Genomic DNA, 22,793 nt, shown 5'->3' with positions numbered 1-22,793 from the left:
CGTATGCAGTCTTGAAACCACTGCTCTCTAATGCGCAGACAAAAGAGTGCCAAATTAAGATTGCAGCCTTAATTGTGGCATTTTCTTCCGTCTGAAGTGCTTGCCTTTGCAACCTAAATAATATTCATCTGACACAGTTGCGTGTACCTAATATATGAAAGGCTCTTGGCTCGGGGGCCTTGGACTTCACAGAACATTGCAGCAGTCCCCCCAAGTTTTCCTCCATGGTTATTTTGCTTCCAGCTCGTAGCAGTTTTGCAGCACTGTATTAGAGCCCGTCTTTTGCTGTCTCCCTCCTTTACCACATGCCCTTCCTCAGACCTGCTTTCTCACCTCCAGCCACCACCCAGCCAGCTCCCCTGCGCTGACTTTCATTGCTGCATTGTTAATTATTTGCTTGGGCAATCACGATCGCAGGACTCCAAGCACAGACAGAGGTCTCGCTACGTTAGATACAAAGCAGCAAATACAATAGTTAGAGGTTGCTTAATTTCAGGGCAGAACTGCAATAGTGTTGGCTTTCTGCTTTACTCCCAGATCTGGTCCATGCTGCAGAGGTGTCTGCCTCCATCGCTTGCTCCTTTGCAACCTTCCACCCAGTAACTGTGCTGGTGGGAGGCAGAAAGAAAATCCTTGACTCATCACACCTGTCTCTAATTGCAGTTCTCATGCTCCTTCTATCCCCAGATTCCCTAACATTTTCACTGCTATATAGCTTCTGTAGTCTTCCAGTCTTTATCCATATCTCTTTACCTGAACAGAAGCTGAACCATCCCCCACTTCTTACCTGAAGAAGACAAAAACTCTGGAAATTTCTGCTGGGGCAAAATCCCCTTCAGATAACTTCTGGTATGGTTTTGTTCACCCTGCAAAATGTGCCCAAAGCCTTATGTAAAGACCATGCAGGCAACACGTTTGCACCAAATGAAACAAAGGCACCACATGGCTTAAAAAAATTCTATGTGGAGGGAAAAATAATTTGGTAATTGCTAAAAAGGAACTCCTTAAAAAAAAAAAAAAGAGTTTAGGGCTTTTTAATTTTGAACTTTTTTTTTTCCTACTAAGAAGATGTTTCAGAAGTTGAAAGCATCAAAACAATAGAAAAAGATCAACCCAGTCCAAAACGTGGATAATCCTCTTCTCCCTGGCATCGTGACACCAGTTAGTGCAAGATTCCTCCTTCGCCGACATCCCTTGTCCTGTCCTCTTGTAAATTACTGTCCTCCTCTTTTTTCTTATTCCCTCTCTCCCTTCCTCCTTCTCTCCTGGCTCTCTCCTCTGGCTCTCCCTGGTGAACAGTGAGCCGCAAGAAGCATTCCTGGGCTAGAAATTAACATATTAATGAAGAAAGAGCCTTGAAGAAGGGTTGAGAGATGGGGAGAAAACAGAGAGACGAGGCAGGCAGAACAAAATAACAAAGGGAAGATATAATGAAGAAGGGACACGGAGCCAAAGCACAAAGGGAGAAAAAAAATGCCTTTCTCAGGAACTTGTGCTACTTCAAACACTTCCATGGGAAGAAAAGATGAAAGAGAGGAAAGAAAGAGGGTGGGGAAAATGGGGTGGTTCTTCTGTTTTAAACCAAGATTTAATATTTCTATAGAAAAGAATTGCCTATTGAGAAATGAGGATGAGAAAGATGGAGAATGGGAACCAGGGAAGGACACAGAGACACACCAAGAGGACGTGACTGGTAACAAGAGCAGTGCGTTCATCTCTGGCTGTTTGCAAATCACCATGAGGCACGGATACGTCAGTGCAATCTTAGGGGTTTGCCTATGGGTTACTGCCTCCCCTACAACCCTCCTATTCTCTCCTTCCTCAATGTACTCCTACAAGCCTGCCCCAAAATTATGTTGAAAAAGGAGAAAATGTCAATTAGCAGACTGCTGTTGATCTGGCAAGCTCGCAAGAGTCCCACTCCCAATCCCTCTCAGAGCTCTCTCAGGCAAACAGTGGGAAACCCATTAGGATCAGTGGGTTGAGGAGGAAGTAAAAAAATTGTTAGTTCAAACATCTAAGTACTTGTTCATCATCTGTTCCTCTACTTGACTACCCACCATTCACATCCTTGGTTAGACGCACTGCAGAAGAAGATATTCTGAATACTGCAGAAGAATATATTCTAAATTTGCTCTTGTACCCACTGGCCAGAACAAGCCCATCACTCCCATGCCTGGTAACAAGACAAAAGGGCAAAAAAAAGGATTCCTGGCCTGAAGATGGAACATAAAGAAACAGCATCTTTAGTGGTGAAATACACAGCAGACATTGCAAAACCAAGAGACATAAGGACTTGACTAAGAAAACAAGCTTTTTGGCATAGGTCTACATCAGTAAAGGTGTGAGCTGTTACCAGAGGGCCATTCCTGTAAAACAGACCTCCCTCACACTATCACTATCTTTCACAGCATGTGCCACAGCAGAAGAACATGTTCCATAGCTTCCTGGTGGTACCAAACCGGCTCCTTGGAACCTCACCAGAGCACTGCTATACTGAGAGCACCCTCAACACCCCGAGTGCTGTGGGCTCATGGTTCTCTGCAGCACCCTCCTGAAGGCATAATGATTAAGTAAATAGCCACAGACATAACAGTGTTTGTCTCCTTGACCAGCTCCACATCTCCTTTCTTCTATAATAGTGAGGGGAAAGGAGCAGGGACTATTTCTCACTCAGCCGTCTCCAAATGAGACCCCTAGGTGCTACCACACAGCTTTCTTTTCTGAAGCTGAAAAAAACTTTCAGCTTGAGCCTCTGTCACAAATTTATACGGCTTTTTATATACCTGCCTTTGAGTTCTCAGGCCACAACAGAAGACTGTGGGTACTTGCTGGCATAGGAGTCACTGCTGCACGGCTTTGGCAGAGTAGCCACAGCCAAGGTCACAGCATCCATACGGCTCTCCATCCTTGGGCACTGCTGCTCTGACCTGTGGCAACTGAGAAGGTAAGCTATGAACCACACAGAGGTATAAAGATCAGTGCCACCCACAGCCCTACCACTTGGGGAACCAGCTGTGTGCCAAGCTCAGCAGTAGCCTGCATGCCCTTCACAGCAAGTGCTGTAAAACCAAGCCTAGTGATGCTTTTTATTTCCCCAGGTGCTCCTCCTTCTGCACCGCATCCCCACGCTCCTTCACTGCCTTTCTGTCAGTGCCCTTCTCCAGGGACTGGCTTCCATGCTGCCGACTGATGGCTGCGACGAAGGTTTCAGAGCTGCCGCAGCTGAGCACCAAGAGGCAGCAGCCCTTCTCCGGGCTTTGTGAGGATCCAGAAGTGGGTGGCAAAAAAGGAGGCAACCAGCAACAGCGCAAACCAGTCTGATCCCCAATGGAAGGTGGTGGATGCCTCTCACCTGAGCAGCTCTCCACTCCCCTGTGGCTAATCCTCCCCTGAATGACAACATACCCTCCATACTGGCTTACATGGTCCTTCCAGTGCCACCCACTGTTGGGAGTGCTATGCTCTTCTCATTTGGCTCCCTTGCTCTGCCAAACTTTCTTGTTAAGCAATTTCATGGAACTATAATAAACTATCCCAAATCAATTTCACAGCATTGCTAAGCTTGTGCCTTCATCAATTAAAACTTGAGCTTTCCATGAAAAATTGCTTGGAGAAAAAAATACAAATCAGTAAATTAAGTAAACTTCTCACGCTAGCCAGTCAAACTGGGGCCTTTTCCAGAACTAGCATCTTTCCACAGCCACCAGAGAAACTGTGACTTGGCACCATCTCCAAGGTACTTGTTTCATCTGACCAGGAGCCTCACATTGGCAAAAAGTAAGACCTCCTCCTCCTCACAGCTACATTAAAACCAAAACAGATCTGCAAGTAGAGCTCCCCCAGTATCTCAACTTGTCATGGTTTCAGCTGGGATAGAGTTAACTGTCTTCCTAGTAGCTGGTACAGTGCTATGTTTTGAGTTCAGTATGTGAAGAATGTTGATAACACTGATGTTTTCAGTTGTTGCTCAGTAGTGTTTAGACTATAGTCAAGGATTTTTCAGCTTCTCGTGCCCAGCCAGGGCACCTGACCCAAACTGGCCAACAGTGTATTCCATACCATGTGATGTCCCATCTAGTTTAGGAACTGGGAAGGGGGGGCGGGGAATCGCCGCTCGGGGACTGGCTGGGTGTCGGTCGGCAGGTGGTGAGCAGTTGCCCTGTGCATCATTTGTACATTCCAATCCTTTTATTACTACTGTTGTCATTTTATTAGTGTTATCATTATTAGTTTCTTCTTTTCTGTTCTATTAAACCGTTCTTATCTCAACCCACGAGTTTTACTTCTTTTCCTGATTTTCTCCCCCATCCCACTGGATGGGGGGGGAGTGAGTGAGCGGCTGCGTGGTGCTTAGTTGCTGGCTGGGGTTAAACCACGACACAACTACATGCCTGCAAGGGAAGAGAAGGGAAGGGAACTGAGACAAGGGCAGCAGAACATGCAGAACCCTGAAAGATCTGTCCTGCTGTACCTCCTGGATCTGGGCAAGTCAAATGCTGGAAAGCCCAGCATCCCATACTCCCCTCCCCCAAACAGCTATTTGACATGAATACATACTAGGCATACTGAAGAGCAGTTGCTTGATGTTCAGATTTATTCAGAGGCTGTAAGCATCTGTACTTTGCACCTCAAAGTCTTCACAGTCCCTTGGTGATGCTGGAGAGCTTAAGTACCAGCTCTTCTAAGCTCTCACCATGCCACATGCCACCACTCAGATGCAGAAGGGCAGCATCAGCATCTTTGAGAAGAGGGTGGAAAGCATTTCTTGCAGCAGTTTGTGTTTGAGGTACCTCACGTCACTCACAGGGCTTAATCTGCCAGTGATGCATTATTTTAAAGGGGAAGAAAGCGATAAAAACATTCTTTTAGGGGGACCATCTTTTATTTATGGCATCTATTACCTATGTGGCTGCATCCTCCCAAAGCTTCATTGCAGTTGACCCTTTTGCTCCCCATCCAGTTCCAGTTATCACTTGTCTATACCTAGCAGCAGGTACGCAGCAGCCTTGTTGGACATCTCCGTCTGCCCAGGGCTGAGTTTCCAAGGGAAATAAGCAGATAATCGGTGTAAAATCTAGGTACATCTGCCCAAAACATGTCATGGTCTTGTGATAAAGGAGGTCTGTGAAAGCAGATATCATCTGCTGGTGAAGTCTGCATGCTGGAAAAGCTGCCAACCTCCTTCCTGAAACCACTTCTGGAACTGCTGGCTGCCTGCTTCACACAGGCACACGAGAGGCATGTGTGGCACTGCCACTAATCTCTTGCGCTTATTAAACAGACCCAATGTCTTGGCGGAAATCCACCTCTAGCAATTTCATTCTGCCAGCTGAAATTCCTCGTGCAGCTCCAGTGAGGTGCAGTATTCATCTCCGCTTCGTACTGTGAGCTGTTAAACAGTTGCTCTATTTCACCCCAGAGATGGCTGAATTTTAGCAGTGAATTAAGCCATCCCTTTCTACTTTGTAAAGTGCTTTGGAATTGCAGATACAAGATACTACAGCCTGTCATAAATAAATGTAAGATGCTGACACTGCTACTGGAGGTAGCCATCTTCCTGAAAAATGATTTCATTTGTGACACTAATAACACAGGGCAGAACGCCGGGCAAGACACTGAAAACTCATTTCCATCTCGTTTTAATACAGCTTCAAAACCCAGGAAAAAAGTCAGCATCGAGTCAGCATTTGTGCGTTTTTAACCACTGTCAGGCCACAGAGATTCACGGGGTTTCAGTCCAGTGTGGCAGCTCTCTTGCACCCTGACCGCACCACCAGTGGGGGAACTCTTCATCCGATGACCTGCCGTCTCACCAGATCCTTAACAAAGACCAACCCTAAGTTCACCAAATCTGTTTTTTCAAGCATTTCTCATGGTCCCTTACTGCAGAGGGCAGCCCTCATCACCTTACAATCTTTATTCAATCAAGACAGGTTTGGAGACCTGTTCAGTGTGAACAGGTGATAGCAAGCTCAGAAATCTCTCCACAGGGGTGGAAAAGAGCTTGCTTTATAGGAAGACGGCTGGCAGCATTCAGTCTGATTGATCATTTCAAGGGCACTACGGTTAGATTTTAATATTCATTTTATATTAAGGTGCTTGCAGGCTTGAGTAGGGACATTTTTATTACTTAAATCAGGAGAGAATGCCCTGTGGGAATGATAAAGCAGGTAGTGGACTGGACAAGACTGGACTGTTACTATTTCACTCGCATTTAAGCATTTTAAATAACATTTCTAGATTATCTTTCATTCAAATACTTCAAGAAATATAGGGGACAGTGAATGTACAATACAAAAAAAATGACACCTTCAAATGTTCATATTCAATTCAAAATCACATCTTCTAACCTTAACAAAGCAGGAATCCCTTGTCCAACACTGTAAACCGATTTCTGAAGTTTGAAATTAAGCTAGCTTGGAGTTATTTGTCCACACCAGCAGAAACCCCACTGTTGGATAATTATTTGAAAGCAGAACAAATGCATTCATTTCACACTCTCATAACTCAAAATTGGACGAACAGGTTTTTTTGCTCAGATTTTTTCCAAAATATTCACCTTTGGACTGAGAATGAAAATAAAATTTGCGACAGAAAACAAAACATACTTTAAAAATTATAGCTACGTGAAAATAGGCCAGTGGAGAGGTCTGTGAGCTGCAGAGGGAGGTCTAGATTCTGCACAGGTAACAGGTGTTCAAAGCCACAGTTCGGTTTGGTCCCTTTGAGATAAGTATTCAGCTGCCCCACAGATATGCAGATCCATGTTTTCCCAAAATTTGGATGCAAGACTTGAGTAACACCCTTAAAGCAATGATTTTGAGAGGAATTTCATCAGCAGCACGTAGTCCAGGGTGCTCTAAGCCTCAATTCAGCAAAGTACTTAACCACAAGCTTAGCTTGAAATGTGAACAAGGATTTCTTAGACGAAGCGTATAAGGCAAAGACCACTGAACAGTAGGTGCCTCTGGAGGGGAACAGACGAGCTGTTTGACAGGGCTCAGCTCCATCACACAAGGGTGTAGGACAGAAAAGGAAAAAGAATATCCCATCGAAAGTTAAACCACAGGAATGGCATTAAGACTGCAGAACGTAACAAAAAAAATCTCGTCCCGGACGTGCCAGGGTTAATGCCTCGATTTTCTGCCAAGAAAGGCCATCTGATTTTTTTTTCCTTTTAATTCATGAATTTCTGTCAACAGTGAATGCTGTCGCAGCCCCCCCCCAGGAGGGAGCCACTAGGCAGCAAGCTGGGCTGGTGTCTTGTCAAACCACATCGTGAACCCAAATTGCATCAAAGACAAGAGAAAAGAAAGCTGCTCCACAGTTGCGCAGGGAGCCATAGCAACGCGGCAGTTCCTATTTTTAAGAACTTGAAAGATAGTAAGAACATTAAGTCTGAGGGGAGGGAAAAAAAACCCCAAAACCAAAACACGTTTCTATCAGAAAGAAAAAAAAAAAATGCACGTGTTCCTTACAGGCTCTAGTGATGAAACTGCATATGGCTAACTATCAGTTTGCAGGTGTGCAAGTCACAAAATATCCACAGCCTCAACAAGCCAGTCCCTGAAGGAAAGAGGCTATTTCTCATCTTTCCTCCACTGATCTGCTAAAGCAGGTTTTCAAATTCCCTGGGGCACTTTAAAACCCACAGGACCCCAAATGCATTTTGTGACTGGGGGAAGATGCGGCTGTAGCTGACACTAACCCATAGCCAGAGCTGGGTTTGCAGTTTCGCGCTGCTCCTTCAGTTCCACCACAGAGGAAGGATTTTGATTCACTTTTCATGAAAAGCAAAGAGAGCCTGAATGCACAAGTTAAAGCATATTGTCACCAGCAAGTGAAGTTGCCACGGGATTAGCACTAATTGGACTTGGCTGCAGAGCAGGAGATGTCTCAGAGGGTTGGAAGCAGAACACGGACATTTTCCCATCTGGAAACTGATGGCGCATACAAAAATTCATTCCCAGCCGGTGAATTTTGGAGGCCTTTACGAAAGGGTCTGTCCTCTAATCAAAAGATAACCCTTGCCAAAAACCCATCGCTTCACTTGAAGCCTCCCATCCTATTTTAATTGCAAAGAGGATGAAAAATCCAGCTGTCCACACAGAACAAGTGCCTCCTCTCCCGCTCGGACACAGCCCTGCTCTGCAGGACCAAGGCATCCTGTGGTGCTTGCTGAGGAGCAAACATTTTTGCTGTCCCCCCGTCATATACTCCCTTTGAAAAGCCAGGGGCCTGCGGTATCCCACCGCCGTGCTGCGTCGGTTCGACGTTAGACCTTCCCTCGCAAGACAGCTGTGCCTCCCGCGGCCCGAGCAGCTCTGCTTGAGGGCTGGGCAGACCAAGGAGGACAGCCAGGCACAGACCGTGCCCTTCTGCGTCGGGCACCCTTAGCAGCCCGCCCGTACGGGGGAGGTTTGGGTCAAGAGCACCTTACAAAGCCGCCCTCAGCGTCCCGCTTCAGGGGACAACAAAAAAGGAGCGAGAGGAAGCCAGCACGGCCCCCGAGATGGGGCGGCACATGGCTGAACGCTCCCCCCACGCACCGCTCACCTCCGGGGCAGGCGGTGTGACTAACCGGTAGCCCCAGGGTTACGAACCCGGTGGCTTTCACCAGCACTGAACAACCGCAACGGGGAGCAACGCACACAGGATAAATGAAATGCCACAGGAGACGCAAGGCGGGGAGGTGAAAAAAAGAAAGCGATGGCAGTATGCAAGCAGCGGAGAGCGAGGTGCTGTACAACAGGGGACGCGGGGAAGCAGAGAGACCCCGACGGAGGCGGAAGACGCGGGCCAGCCCCAGCCTCCAGCTGCTGCTGGAGCGGTGACAAGAACGAGCAGATTTCAGCAGCGAGGATCTCTAATCCGCCAGCAGCGCTCCCGCCACGTGCTGCCAGCTAGCACCAGCCTGACGGCAGCCGGACACACCAACCAGCGGGAACATAGCGAGCTGCTAACAAGACACCGGCTTAAAGGCTCCGAAAGGTCAAAAGTTACATATGCTCCCTCACCCTCCAAGTTTCTGAAAAGGGCAACTTCTGCATCCGTGGGAACGTGCCATTTATGCCTTCCCTCCCCTCCTCCCCAGAGTTAAGAAGCAAGTCCCGGCGCCGCAGCTCCCGCCGCTGGAGCAGCGCTGGGTTTAAGGGCTGGAGAAGGGCTTCCCAGCCAGCTGCCGAGCAGGTAGATGTGGCCCCACCAAAGCCAGTGAGACCCCAGTGCTGGCCAGTGCTCCCTTCTCTTAGCACGAGGTTAACTCGACAGTCCTACGAATGGAGAAAGGGCGACACAAATGGCCCTTTCTCCGTTCCAGCTCTCAACTCCCTTGCTGCGCTGTCCGAAGGGATGCGGCTCACTCGGCTGGGAGACGACACAGAGCGGCTCCATGGCAGTACCTGCAAATGCCATATGATGATCCCCGTGTCTGACGTGGCAGATGATAGCTGCCACGACTGTAGAAGAGAGGGCAGGAGGGTGGGATGGGAGAGGCCTGGGAAACAAGGAAAGGTGCTGCCTGGGCACTGTCCCTGGCACTGACCTGGGGAAAGCTGGTCCAGGACGCTATGGGCATGGTGCTGCTCCCGGACATCAGGGTGGCACAACCCCTTTCCAGGGATACGTATAGCCCCTGTGGCCTTGAGCCTCCAGGGAAGCAATGTATTTGTACAAGCCTATTGCAAGTACTTTCTCTGCTCACTGACTCACTGTTCAGCCGTCTAAGCCCCAGCAATTCCTAGTTTCCACTAGGGAAACGTGGCCACGTGAGAACAGAGCTTGCCCTGGGTGTTCCAGAGAAAATAGTTTCCAACCATTCATCAGGGGCTGTTTTGCCTTTCTTAACTGGTTGGCATGGAAAGCTCCAGATGAAAGTATTTCCCCCAGAGTGAAAATATCATGTCCAAACAATACAGCAAACTAGCTTGCCAGCTGTTTTTATTTTTGAGGAATCTGAAGTGCAGAATTGAACCTACCTTTGTTCCCCTCTTAATGTATTTCTTTGCAAAGGCAGTATAATTCCACATTTGTATTTTAATTCCAAAGCAAATGCTTCACTGCACTTTTTATTAAAATGAAATCTGGTATGTGCAGCCTGGTGTTAAATGAGAGACTATTAAAGCCAATCAGTGGAGAACTCATTAGTAACCCTACAACAACAAACTAGTAGTTATGGCCCAGCATTCACAAGCAGCCATGACAACTGCTAGGAAGAACCCAGGTCTCATTGAAGGCTATAATAAAAGCATAGCTTATGTAGCCCAATGACTCTGAATATCCATACAAAAACGGCGGAGCTTCTATTCCTCAAATACGTGCCAGAAATCATATTCTTTTCTCATGACTCATCCCTGAATTCCACTCCCAAGAATGCTCCTGTCATTTAGTTATTTCTTTGCATTTCTAAAATGTAATGAGAAGCACCAATCCCAAGCTCAAGGAAATCTGTCCCATCAATTAAAATTATGAAATAAGCAGAAGGCTGCCTATAAACACATCCACCTCTGCCCACTCACTCCTTAGCAGCCATGGTGAAGGGAGAATAGATGAGCTTTGCAGAATGCCTAGAAGGTTAGCAACTCTCCTTGGAAGGGCCAAGAGGGAAGAACTCCACATCTAAGCATCTCTCCAGAGGAAAACGCTGTTAGAAACTCCATCCCAACCTTTGTAATCTTCTCATCCGGTAGAAGGGAGCAGAGAGCACAGTGGTTTGCTGGACACCTGGTTGAAGACTGGCCATTGAGATTAACTATAAAAACTTGGTAGAATGGAATATTCCAACCACATTTCTTTCTGGGACAATGAAGGAATAAATGAACACATAATTATTACAAACAAAAGAATGAAAGTGTCATTGAAATGGAAAACAGCGTTTGGATATTTGGACTCCAAATGATCACCTAAGCCTATTATCATCATAAATTGAGATAAATCCCTCACTAGAGGAAAACTTCCTCAGGAATCATTCAAAGAGAAAACTAACAATTCTTGTAGAACAAACCTTTCTTAAAGTATCATCTTCCTACTAGTTAGTGGAGTTACCTCACCAGTGGGCCCATTTCTAGGACAAAATCTGCAACGTTCAATGGTCGTGATCATACTTCTGCAGTTCCAGCCTAACACAAAGGAGAATCAGTTTCAAGACAGACAAGAAACAGTTGCTATGAGACCATTATTAATACAAGAAGATGCAGACCAAACACCTACATTGGCAAGAAATGGCATTTAGATAACAGTCCGTCTTGTTTCTTTTTGTGCTTGCAGCCATACGTCAAACAAAACTTTGTTTGCAAAAGCACTTGCAAAAACGAACAAGAACGTCAACCTAAGAAGGGGGAAAGACATGGAGAAACCGAGCTTTCTTTCCAAATCTGAGCAACATTCAGTTCATTTCCTCCTTTGTCTATTATACACCCAGATCAACCACCAACTGAGACCACATTGAGCAAGACCATTTGATTTTAACTGCATTCAGAGCTACTGCACTTTCAGAAAGAAAAAAAAAAGTAAGAAATGGTCACAGTTCAAAGGCAGATCTTGGGAAATGACTAATTCACAGTCTTAGTGTATAATGTGCCCCAGCTGAACTAAATTACACATTTTTTTACTTGGATGTGTCACTCTCCGAAGAATAAAATGGGAAAATTCCTTTATCACACTGCCTCCCAGCTATGGATTTGAAGCAAATTGGACCACTTTGGATTAACTTCAAGAGTTTCTGAAACACCAGCTACATGGTGATGTATTATCTGAGGTCACATACACTTTGCAGTCTCCCCAGACATCAAGCCCACGTACATACATTTCTCTATTCTGTGTAGGCATGCGGAGGGGGAACTGTAAGTTGCAGATGGCTGAATATAGTATTGCCGGGTCCAGGGCAGGACTAAAATTAGTTTTCCAGAACCTTCAGTCCAGTCCAAAGAGAGCCAGACCATGTCCCAGACATGCAGGTATTGCTGCTGCCTGCTGTGCACAATGCACAAGTGCTGGGGGATCTTAGCAGGTGGAAGGGGTTAGGGAAGGTATGAAGCAGCCAGGTCTGCAGAATCTGTAATACCCCAGATAGACAAAGCATTTCAGGAGAGATTTAAAGACCTCAGATAGACAAAGTATATCAGGAGGGGTTTAAAGCTTAGCACATAGTAAATTCCAGCCAGTTCAATGGGACTTGAAGGTATGAACACAGATTACAGCCATTAATCTCTGTGGGTTTTGGTTCAGTGAGGTGAACTCCTATCTTCATGTCTGCTTCTTTCCACTTCTCCCTCTCCTCTACCTTTCCTCCTGCCCAGACTCCATCCAGGCTGTGAGGCTGAGCTTGAAGCTATCACATTTCTATTGAACCTTTGGATTTGTAAAAGCAATTGTGTATTTCAGAGAGCAGTAGCTGAAAAGGTGCCCAAAAGTAATTTCACTTAAACAGAAAACCATGCACCCAACTCACTGAAGTCACACTTTTTAACCACCTCACTTGGAAGTACAGGCACGGTGGGAACATTCGGGCGGGTCAGAACCCCAGACCGGCAGAGCACAGGCCAGCATTGTGCAAGGCAAAGCAAGTATTTGCACTGTGGTCACAGAAGCAACTGCAACACAGTGTAATTATTTCTGAGCTAGCTCAGGTGCCTGCAGCAATCTAGGCAGCGGCAGAACAGAGTTTGGCATGGACTAATTGACTCTGCTTCTCAGTGAGACTGATGTTGGTACCCAAACTAAGATGGGTATATCTACACGTATCTGTAGTCATTCCTGTGAATGCTGTACCCAAAGCAGACAAGGGAGAAGGAACAGCATGATTTGGGCCATGAAGGTAAGAAGAAAGCTAGTATCTTCAAAAGTGACAAGAACTGCTTTCATGTGGGGTGGCCAGGCTTCAGGGCATATCTACACTGCACAACAATACCGTCATATCTAGAGACTCAAAAGTCTCTTCTGTACAACGCAAAGAAGTGCTATGCAGAGAGATTACACTGGGTCCTCGAAGCAGTGTAGCTATATGGGTATGATGTTATGCACAGGCTAATACAGTGTCAACAGAACTATTTAGCTGAAGGTCTCTGCAGAACACTGCATCACATAGCAGGGGACGACATTTTGTTTTCTAGGTAGCTGCTGAAAAGACACAACACAGCACCCCCCAAAAATCACCATTCATTTGGAAAGGTAGAACAACAGCCTGCTTTGATGCTACTTCTGATAACTTTGTATATATTAAATATATTTTCCCTGCTTAATCATTCCAAGGATGACTCAAACACCCCTTACCCCTAAGCCTAGCTGGAAAGGAAACTGATAAAAGCTTTGGGCACCTTTGGTGATTCCAAGGCTTGCAGACAGCAAAAAGCCAGTGTGGGGAAGAGGAAGTAAAGGCGCTCACAGAGACAAAGAACAAATAGCAGATAGCATTATAGATAATATAACAGGTCAAAGGATAGACTTTTCTTTCAATCCCCAACTTTCAGGCAAAGCAAAATCTCCTTTCTTGTCCACCACTCTCTCTCTACCCGCCTAGTACAGTTGACAGCAAGGGGTCACAGCATGCAAACCAATCCATCACATTTACACTGTTCCATGATTCATCATGACAAATGAACAAAGACGCTGAGCTCTGTGTGGCCACTTCTCCTGATGGCTACTGCCTGGATTCCCCTTGTCCTACCACAAAGGGACCAACCTGCCCAAGGATTTTATATGTAAAAGACTGGAGAATGACAGTTGAACAGGTCAGGGGGCATCTGGCTAATTGCAGATATCACCTCCCCCAGCTCTTCCCATGTCTAATTATCTGGGTTGCTTAGCGACACACTAAAACTCCAGCTGGAACAGAAAGGAAGATCTAGTAATCAGAGTGCTGTTCTAGAGGTTGTTCCACCACAGGGTTCCTCTATGACCCTAAACAGGCGTCTTAGCACCGTTTCTTCAGGAAATCTGAATCTGGATCAAAAGACGTTTATTCAGATAGGTTTTCTCTATTTTTAAATGCACTTTTCCATCTAGAAAACTTGCTGTTCTGGTGGAGGTGCCTAGGCTGTCTACATAATGTGCACAAGAGAGAATGGGATCCAAAACATTCAGCAGACAATGGCCAACAAGGTGCCAATGAGCACGGTGATAGCACAAGTCATCATTTCTGACGTAAACTGGATCCTTAAGACAGCCGAGGGCTTTAAAGGCTTCCAGTATAAAGCAGGAGCTGAGCAGAGTTGTTGACTCTTAACTCTTTTTGCAGCTCTAGTTCTCCAGATGTCTCTACACTTCCTTCTCTCCTGTAATTCAGGGCTAATAGACAGCAGGACACATGGTCCTCAGACAACAGGTGCCATGAAACCATTCCAGGAGGGTTAAACAACCATCACTTATAAAGGACACCCGTTCATATACTGCTGGTGCGTGGAACAAAACCTGGAGCCTTCTAGATTTCAATACAAAAATCCCCACTGCTCTCAGGCAGAACCCACCTGAAGGTTACAGACCCATTCATGCAAAGACACTCCAAGAAGTTCAGCAATGCTATAAAAGCAAAATTTTGTGCATCGAAGGGCACACCCAAATTTTTGCATTATGCCTTCATTGTTCCTTTTCCTCATGCTGGCTTGCCCCGTGTTGTATAGAGGCTTTCTAAGGGGGTGACAGTAGTGGCACTCATGATGCACAGCAACACAGGTCCCACCACCAGCACACCTCCCCTTGCCCAGGTTCTGGCCAACATCACCCACTGCCCCCAAGTGTCATGTGCCCCAGCAGAATTATTCTGGTCTCAGAGGTCCTCTGTGACCCCTCGTTTTTAAGGCTAGCCCAGCCCCCTCCCTTACCTGTTGAGCATGTTGGACTGGTAAATCCTTTTCTCCTGGGTGTTGTAACAGCTGCTCTTGGGCTCAGGGATGAAGCTGTGTTCAGAGAGCATATCAGAAGCAGCCGTGGTGATTATGGCTATTCCATCCCTCACTCTGGCAGGAAGACCGTAGTCCCATTCATCATATGAGACAGAGATGAGCCCGGTGGGGAACTCGGATGGCACTGTGTCTGTATCCCCTGCCACCAGGCTGGGCACGATCCACGTGTAACCATAGCCTGTCAGACCCACAGAGTTGGCCACCTCGAAAATGTAGGTGGCCTCTTCCTTTGTGCAGTAGAGGAGGATAACAGGGCTTTGGAGCTTCTTGAGCTGGTTCTGGATCTTTGAGTCCCCATCGTCCAGGGACATGTCCAACAGGAGGACCTCCTCCAGTTCCCAGCCCACAAAGCTGTGCTCAATGGTACTGCGGATCTTGTTCACAAAGTCCTGGTAACCAGGAAAGTAAGTAGTGACAATGGAGAAGATGTACCAGTCATATTCTTCCATGATGTTGAGCATGACAGAGGCTTGCTGTTCTATTGATGGGCCAAACTGGAAGAACATGGATGACTCATCCTAGAATAGGAAGCCAAAGAGAGGAAGAGAGAGAAAAAGAAAACAAGAATAGGTCAAAGGAAATATACAGCATTCCTAGTCAACCCATTGAGCGTGAAGGGGGAGGCACGCAGTCAGAATCTTACACTTCATGTCTTGGCCAGAGCTTAAGGATTTTTAACTTTTAAAAATTTAAAATTTAAGTGAAGCAAGTGGGAAGGAAGTAGAAGCCTTTTTATGACCAGCTGTCCTTACTTTATTTTTAAAGGCAGGTTGCCAAAATTACTTAAAGGTTTCAAATGTTAGGCATGATTCTAACAGACAGGGAACAAGTGGTACACAAGTGAGGCCAGAAAAAGAGAATATGTACAAAATATTCCATGGCTGCAGAAATCAAGAGCTATGATAATCCAAGGATTATCATAACCTTATATGTAGTATAAAACAGGATACACAGCAGCTTTCATTTTGATTTAGTTTATCAGTCAATCTAGTTTGACTATCCAGACTGAAATACACCTGGAGTAGGCAAAACCACTGGACACAAATAGCTCCAAGAGCCTCAACTGCAAGCTCCTCTCTAAGCAAGCAGTAGCACAGTGCTACGACTGTGAAGGCTCAGTCTCAGAACATCATAAAACATACTAAAATGGAAAAATAAAATGCTAAACTATCATGGGTTTTGTTTATACCATGTTTTAGAGAAATGTCAGCCCAATATTTCTTTTGGTATTGCTTTCATATCCTTCTACCATACCAAGTTCATCTTTGCAAGAATCAGAACTTGTACCATTTTATAACCTCCAAAACTCCAAGGGAGTTCTGTACAGATCTCAGATCTCCAATGGCATAATGCAATCCTTTTTCGTCCTGGGATTTCACGAGATACCAGGCTTTCAATTTGTGACAGACCCAGTAAAATCCAAATCCCTGGTTTTGCCCAATTCATGATGGAAAGGAATGGCAAAAGCATTTCCCAATATGCTCTCTTATGGATTGATCTGCTGTCTTTCAAAATCAACTGCAAACTCCCACTGACTTCTGTAGAGTAGGATTAGATCACAAATAAATAAACAAACAAACAAACAAAAAAGGCAGAATTAAATTATAACTCTCTGCAGAGACTCCCATTACAATAGGAAAGTTCTCAAAATCCAATCGTCACTTTTAGGAATAAGATAGCAGCCCCGCCTTCTCTCAATAAGCTAGAAAAGCTGAACCAGAGATCCAAAAGGAGGTAGTCAGGAGTTTTTAGACCCGGGGAAACTCATTGTACAAATGCTTCAAGACATTACCTCAAGATTTCACATTTAGATCAGCTGTCTACCAAATTCACGCTCCCACAGCCTAGCAGGTAAAGCTGTTTTCCAGCAGGGATGCTAGTTAATCATCTATCCATCCATCCAACCATCCATCCCTTCTTTAGTCATGGTTTTGATTACCTGTAGCCATTTTCTCTATTGGCAAAACATGCCACAGCTCAGCAGCTCCAGAAAAAAAGCTCTGATCCTGCACCCAGCTTTAAGCTGTTTGTTTCTCTTTCCTGAACTCCCTATGGGTCACATCCCATAGGAAAGAGTCCTTGCTCCCAGATCCCCATGCGTCCCCTATAAGGTTTGGTGATTAAACTCTGTTCACTTCCTCCACACAGCTCACCACCCACTTGTGAAAGTACTCTTAGGGCTGCTCTTTGCTCACTGGAAAAATAAATTGTACACAAAAAGGAAAAGAAAACAAATCAGAGACAAGTCAAAAAAACCAGGAGCCTTTCAATCTGTGGCAAACAGCTCATACCTTCTATCACTGGAATTCACCCCCTTCTCCCAGAATTATGCTCAAAAAAACAACTTACTCTTCCAATAAAAAGATACTTTTTATCTTTTAAGCTTATGGAGAAAATCAGGAAAGCCAGAGGAAAGATTACACTATTGTCATGGCATCTGCCAGAGTTTGAAGAAAGCCTGAACAAGCATCTTCAATAGCTTTCATTGCACTGTGCCTTTGAAAGCCACTTGTACCAAACTGAATGCTAGAGTGTGAAGACTCAGCCCTTCCATAACATGAAAAGGCAAGACAGCTACACCGATAACTAGCATTTATTTTTATATTAAATTCAACAAAAGCTTTTCTATACTTATGTATAAGAACCTCTGAATTGACTGCAAACTTCCACAGTTTCTAGCAGAGAGTCTAAGATCTGAAGGACCTGGCTATTGAATTATGGGAGCATTTGACAGAGAGCATCTTGAAGTCTTGTCTGAAAAAATACTGGGTACTTTCCTCAGTGACAAATAGGGGATGGGAGATGGTAAATCCACTAGTATTTCAAGGCTGAATACACACACACACATGCAGGAGTTAGTAGGTGTGATAGTGAGGTGCAGGAGGTACTGCCTTCCTGGTGATTTTAAACAGGGTCAGATGCTCCAGCTAAAGTGCCCACTGACAGTTCGTTCCACACAAGTGCATAGCCCAACCGTTGAAGGGAATTTGGCCCCGAAGACTCAGGGAGAAAGTCTGGGGGTCCTCACTAACCGGAGTGTATCAGAACATCAAAAATTAATACACTAAATAGATAGCTTTATCGCAACCCAGCTAAAAAATTCTCCACTGAGAAATGTAAGCACCCCTCCTTAAATCTAACAGCACAGAACACTTGGCTGTGCATGTAATAATTGCTCTTGAGCAACTGCTTGCATTTTTATTATAGAAGCAGCAAGAAGAGGCAACTTATATTCAAAATGAGAGCACTGAGGAGGCACAAGCTGGTCCAGCTTTTGGCTTGCCAAGATGTCTCTTGGCACTTGATCACCTCAATAGTTGGGCTAGCCAAATGTTCTTCATTCCCTAACCAACTTGGCACTCAGAAAAGAGAGGGGTGAGGGAGGAAGGACAGACAACAGTGTAGAAGAAGGCGTCCCTTTCATAATAAATCAGGAGAATTGCTGATAGAGCTGGATGGGAACATCAGTGAGTGCCTTTTTGGGGGACAAAAAGCAAGCTAAGAAAAATACCTGAGAGCCACAGTTTCCTTCCTCGCCTTATTTTTGAACACACCTGATGGTAAGTCAGGGAGAAAGAGAAGGAGCTGAACTGACAGAGAACCACAGGGCTATCAGAGCAGGAATTTGACCTCACTGTGGTGTTACAGTGAAAGCTTTTAAATCAGAGGTGATTTTAGGGGGGGTTACGATTTTTACACATATATACCCCATAGAATCATTACTGCTTTATTACAGTGTAAAATCAAAAAGGAATATTTACCCCTCCAGACATTAAAGGTTTTTACAGAACATTACAAGCTCCTACTTTTCTCCTGCAGAAATTTCACACTCTCCACCTCCATTTTTCACCTTGGAACAGCCAAAACATGGTTGAGCATTGCCACTGGGAGACAGATTTAAGTTTGGGATAGGGATAGGTTGAGTTCAAAGCAGAAGTCATCCCTTACATTGCACGTCATCCATGTGAAATACAATCCCCTGGCTACAGCAAAAAAGCATGTCTTTCTCCTGCAGCCCTTTCACCTACAAGCCCAGGCTCCCCATAGCTAACTGCTGCAAGAGATGGCAAGATGCTGCAGGGTGTCACTCACCCAGTCTACAAGAGTGGAGGCTCCATTACAGGATCCCAATGCCTCCAGAGATCCCAGTACTCCCCCACTGCCACCCTGCAAGGTCAGGGATCCATCGTTTGCAGAGCTGAGCTGGAGGTGGAGCCCCTCAGTTGACACAGCAGCACTCCCCAGCTGACAGATGGCTTCCCACAGAAAATCTGCTCCGAGTTTACCGCTGCCGGGACAAGTATTGCCTCCCCCTCCTGCACGTTTAACCCCTCAGATAAGGAGGCTGGATTGCACATGGTGAAGGTGCAAAAGCACTCACCGTGAAGCCTCCTCCTGGAGACTGGTGAGTTCCTAGGTGGATGGAAGAGGGTTTGTGGAGGTGGCACAAGGTTTAGAGAGCAACCACGTGCTATTGCCACCAGTCGTAAGGTGCCCAGTGCCTTCTGTCCCTCAAGAGCAGGCCCACGCAGATATTGCCCAAAGGCCAGCTCTGACCCCACACGCACCCAGGACGCAGGCCCTTGGCAAGGCTGCAGGTGACCCCCTGAGGAGCCCTCCTGCAGCTGCACCAGTTGAAACCAATCACTGCCTTTTAACGAACCATTTACCTCAGATGTGGCAGGAGAGGTCCCCAGGGTGCTTTTCTCACAAGTTCCTTCCTAGCAGCCTCTCTGGATTCCCCAGGCAAGCAAGAGCAATTATTGCCTTACAAACAACACCTTACTATGCAGAGCGAAACTGCTTCTCAGCATGGGGCAGACTCAAGAACATCCCTAAAGGAGAAGACTGCAGGATCCCCAAAAATGGTTGCAGTGGGCCAGTCATCCTGAAGAACTAGAGAGCCATAGCTGTCTTGGGGAGTGAGATCAGCATGCTGCGTTTCTTCCATGCAACCTACCTGAATGCAACCTGGTTCTGCGCACCATCCTCCCATTGCTGGGCCCCGAAGAGACTTTTGCTACTGGTGGCAAGTTCCTTTAGCTCCAGGCCAAGTGCAAGACCCCACAAAGGCCAGGTGTGTCAAGTTATGCACAAGGAATCTGAGTGAGGAGCAAGTCAAGAGCATGTGTTTGCTTCTCGGATTTGGAGAAATAAACCGTGTTTTTTCCAAAATGGCCTAGGCTGCTATCTCTGCATAGGTGCAGGAGAAGTACAATTTGTGCTGCTCTTGGAGTAGCCCCTTTTTATTAGGCTGTTGGGAACATCAGTATATCTAACCCCATTTGCTGCTGCCTTAAGCGTTCTGTGCAGCCATAATTTAACAACTGGGGTCTGCCCTTCCCTTCCTTTCTGCTTTGCAAAGGGGATCGTATAAGATCCTAACAACTCAGGCTGCTATCACTTTCCAAAGCCCTCTTCTCATTTCCTGATTTAGCAGAAAAGCTGTTAGTGTATCTTTAGTACAGTCTTGACTTGCAAAATTCCTCTATGACCTACAGACAAATCACATAGGGCTGCCTCTTGTTTAGGCTGCAGCCCTGCCTACCACACATTTTGTGGAGCCAAAAAGGGGTGAGCAAGCACCAAATAACTTCTGAGAAAACACAGACCTTAATTTCCCTACCTATGTATTTCTTTTCTTCAGAATTGAGACACCACTGTGTACCTATTTGTCACAGTCCTGGTGGGATACCTGATTCACTGGGAGTTTTATTGTTCGTGATGGAAAATGCCACAACAGTTCAGAGTCTTATAATTAAATTTTCCATATTTCTGAGTCCCATTTGTTATAACAGATCTGACAGGAAATCAGGATCTTTGTTGCTTAAGTGTTCATTTACTCCTGTTTATTCTTACCACAAATGCATCACTGCCTCAGGCTAGCCTGCAGTCAGGATCTTCTGCCTGTTTGGTTTTTCTCCCCACATTTAATTTTTTTATTTAGTTTTCAACGACTCAATACAATAAAACTCTGTTTTTAATATTACATGCTGCGTCATCCTGTGCAAGTCCTTTCTTTGAGTGGTTGCAGGAGGATCTATAAGAACACGGCGACACTACAGCCCTAGCACAATGTCCCCATGCTGGGATTGGCATCTAGAACAGCATCTCTGCATCTCTCACACACATACATGCTCACATTTCCACAAATACACATATTCACAGCAAAACCTACTCAAAATAAGGATGGAGCACATCGGACCGTACACCTTCTTAATGACCCTCTGCGTAGTTGATACTATTTAGTAAGATTTCAAAACTTCCCTGTCTTACTGGAACAGGTTCCCTGCATTATTACTGATTTTGGCTTCCACAGCAGATGGAACAGATGACCTCCTGCAATCCTTTCCCAGTGCTCCGATTCACTGATGAGTGGATCATTCTTGGTGCAAATCCTCAGAGCTGCCCTGGGAACGTGCCATCAGTGGGAAGTTCAAATTCATTAGATGCAGAAATGTGGTTTATGTAACCACATAATTTATCAGTTCCCTCCCTTGTTCTCATAATAACTACTGAACACGCTGGCCTTATTTGACAGAAGGATACATAGCTCAGAGATGATGGTTACAGAGAAGTGATTACAGAAATTGGTGGATGAGTTAAAGGGAGAGAGCCAGTCCAGTGTCCCCACTGATGGAAAGGCAGGCGGGATATACTGTGATATATTAGTGGAGGGCTGTAAGACCCCTCTCTTACAGGAGAGTGTGTTGCTGTCCTTCTGGTCCCTGCTAGGCAGGGCATACAAGTGGCCAAGAAAGAAGGACTGTGGCAATTAGGAGAATGGTTGCTGACTCCCTAGGTCTTCTCTGGAAGCCACGATCCCTGGTGACTACTGAGAATGATTGCGATAAGGAATCTAGAGTTGCTAGTGTAGCTCAATTGTGTTACCCTGGTAAACGGTAACAAATGTACCAAGATTCACATGTATAATGACGTTAGCTATATACTTAAGTATCATCATATACACAGATCCCAGTCATGGCTTGGATATTAATCTCTGTGTAGCAGTGGAAACAGATCTTCTGCAGAGCCCTAGCCCAGGGGCAACTGTGTCAGTACTCCAGCACCAAGGAGTTCCTGAGAGCTGCAATAAAAAGGTCTCTGATTAAAGATGACTCAAGGGCTGAAAACAGCTAAGTGATTTCCACTTAAGGGTCTACAGAAATCATTTGTTCTAAGCATTTTTCAACAGAGGAAACACAAGATACCCTAGACTCTGTAATCTTGATCTTGGGATTCTTTCACTCCATACCACATGCAGTTAATAAAAAAGATGAAAGAGTCAAACACATCGGGGCCATTGTCTGACATATGAAAAACCCCAAAAGTTGTTTTGCTAAGGAGAGGGTGCACCATTTGTGAATTTTACACACAGTCTCTGGTCAAAGCAGGCTAGTACATGATGGTATGCCATACCGGCTTCTCAGAGCACCACATATGGATGCCAGCACTTTTCCACAGAGGGGAAATGGCAGTTTGCAAGCTGCCAGGATAAACAGCTTTCACACCAGGCTTGTTACATTTCCATTTTCACCTCCGTGTGTGTGTGTGTTTCTTTGTTTGATGAGCTTACATGGATGGATTAAACCACTGGTCACTCTGGGTAGATTCTGCCCACCAGGTGCCATGTTTTACCATGCTGGCAATCTGGACAGCCCAGACCTAGCTCCCTGTCCCAGCTCAGACAAGCCCACTAGGATGGCTTAATAGCCTGACATTGCCAGCCCAAAACAGTGAGAGGAAAGTCAGACTGCTCCATTACTCATCCATCCAATTACATCATGGTGTTTGCCTGGGGCTGCTTTTCTGGCTGTCTTACCCTCCAGACTAAGGACTGAATTTTGACTGTAAGCTGAATGGGATGTCATTGGTATAGCCATATTAATCAAT

At 45.6% G+C, this 22,793-nt stretch overlaps 1 protein-coding gene across 2 annotated transcripts in view; it reads right to left on the bottom strand.

Annotated features, from left to right (window-relative positions):
- GRIN2B (glutamate ionotropic receptor NMDA type subunit 2B) overlaps positions 1-22,793 on the bottom strand; it is a 219,312-nt gene that overhangs the window by 115,032 nt on the left and 81,487 nt on the right. For both annotated transcript variants that reach the window (XM_069773667.1, XM_069773666.1), the window contains one exon: positions 14,820-15,418. In XM_069773667.1, coding sequence (XP_069629768.1) covers positions 14,820-15,418 — 599 coding nt within the window. The remainder of the gene's footprint in view (positions 1-14,819; positions 15,419-22,793) is intronic.

This window comes from Haliaeetus albicilla, chromosome 28, assembly GCF_947461875.1.
Source record: "Haliaeetus albicilla chromosome 28, bHalAlb1.1, whole genome shotgun sequence".
Lineage (NCBI taxonomy): Eukaryota > Metazoa > Chordata > Aves > Accipitriformes > Accipitridae > Haliaeetus > Haliaeetus albicilla.
The sequence above is the reverse complement of the archived record's forward strand: the minus strand, read 5'-3'. Positions and strand labels throughout refer to the sequence as shown.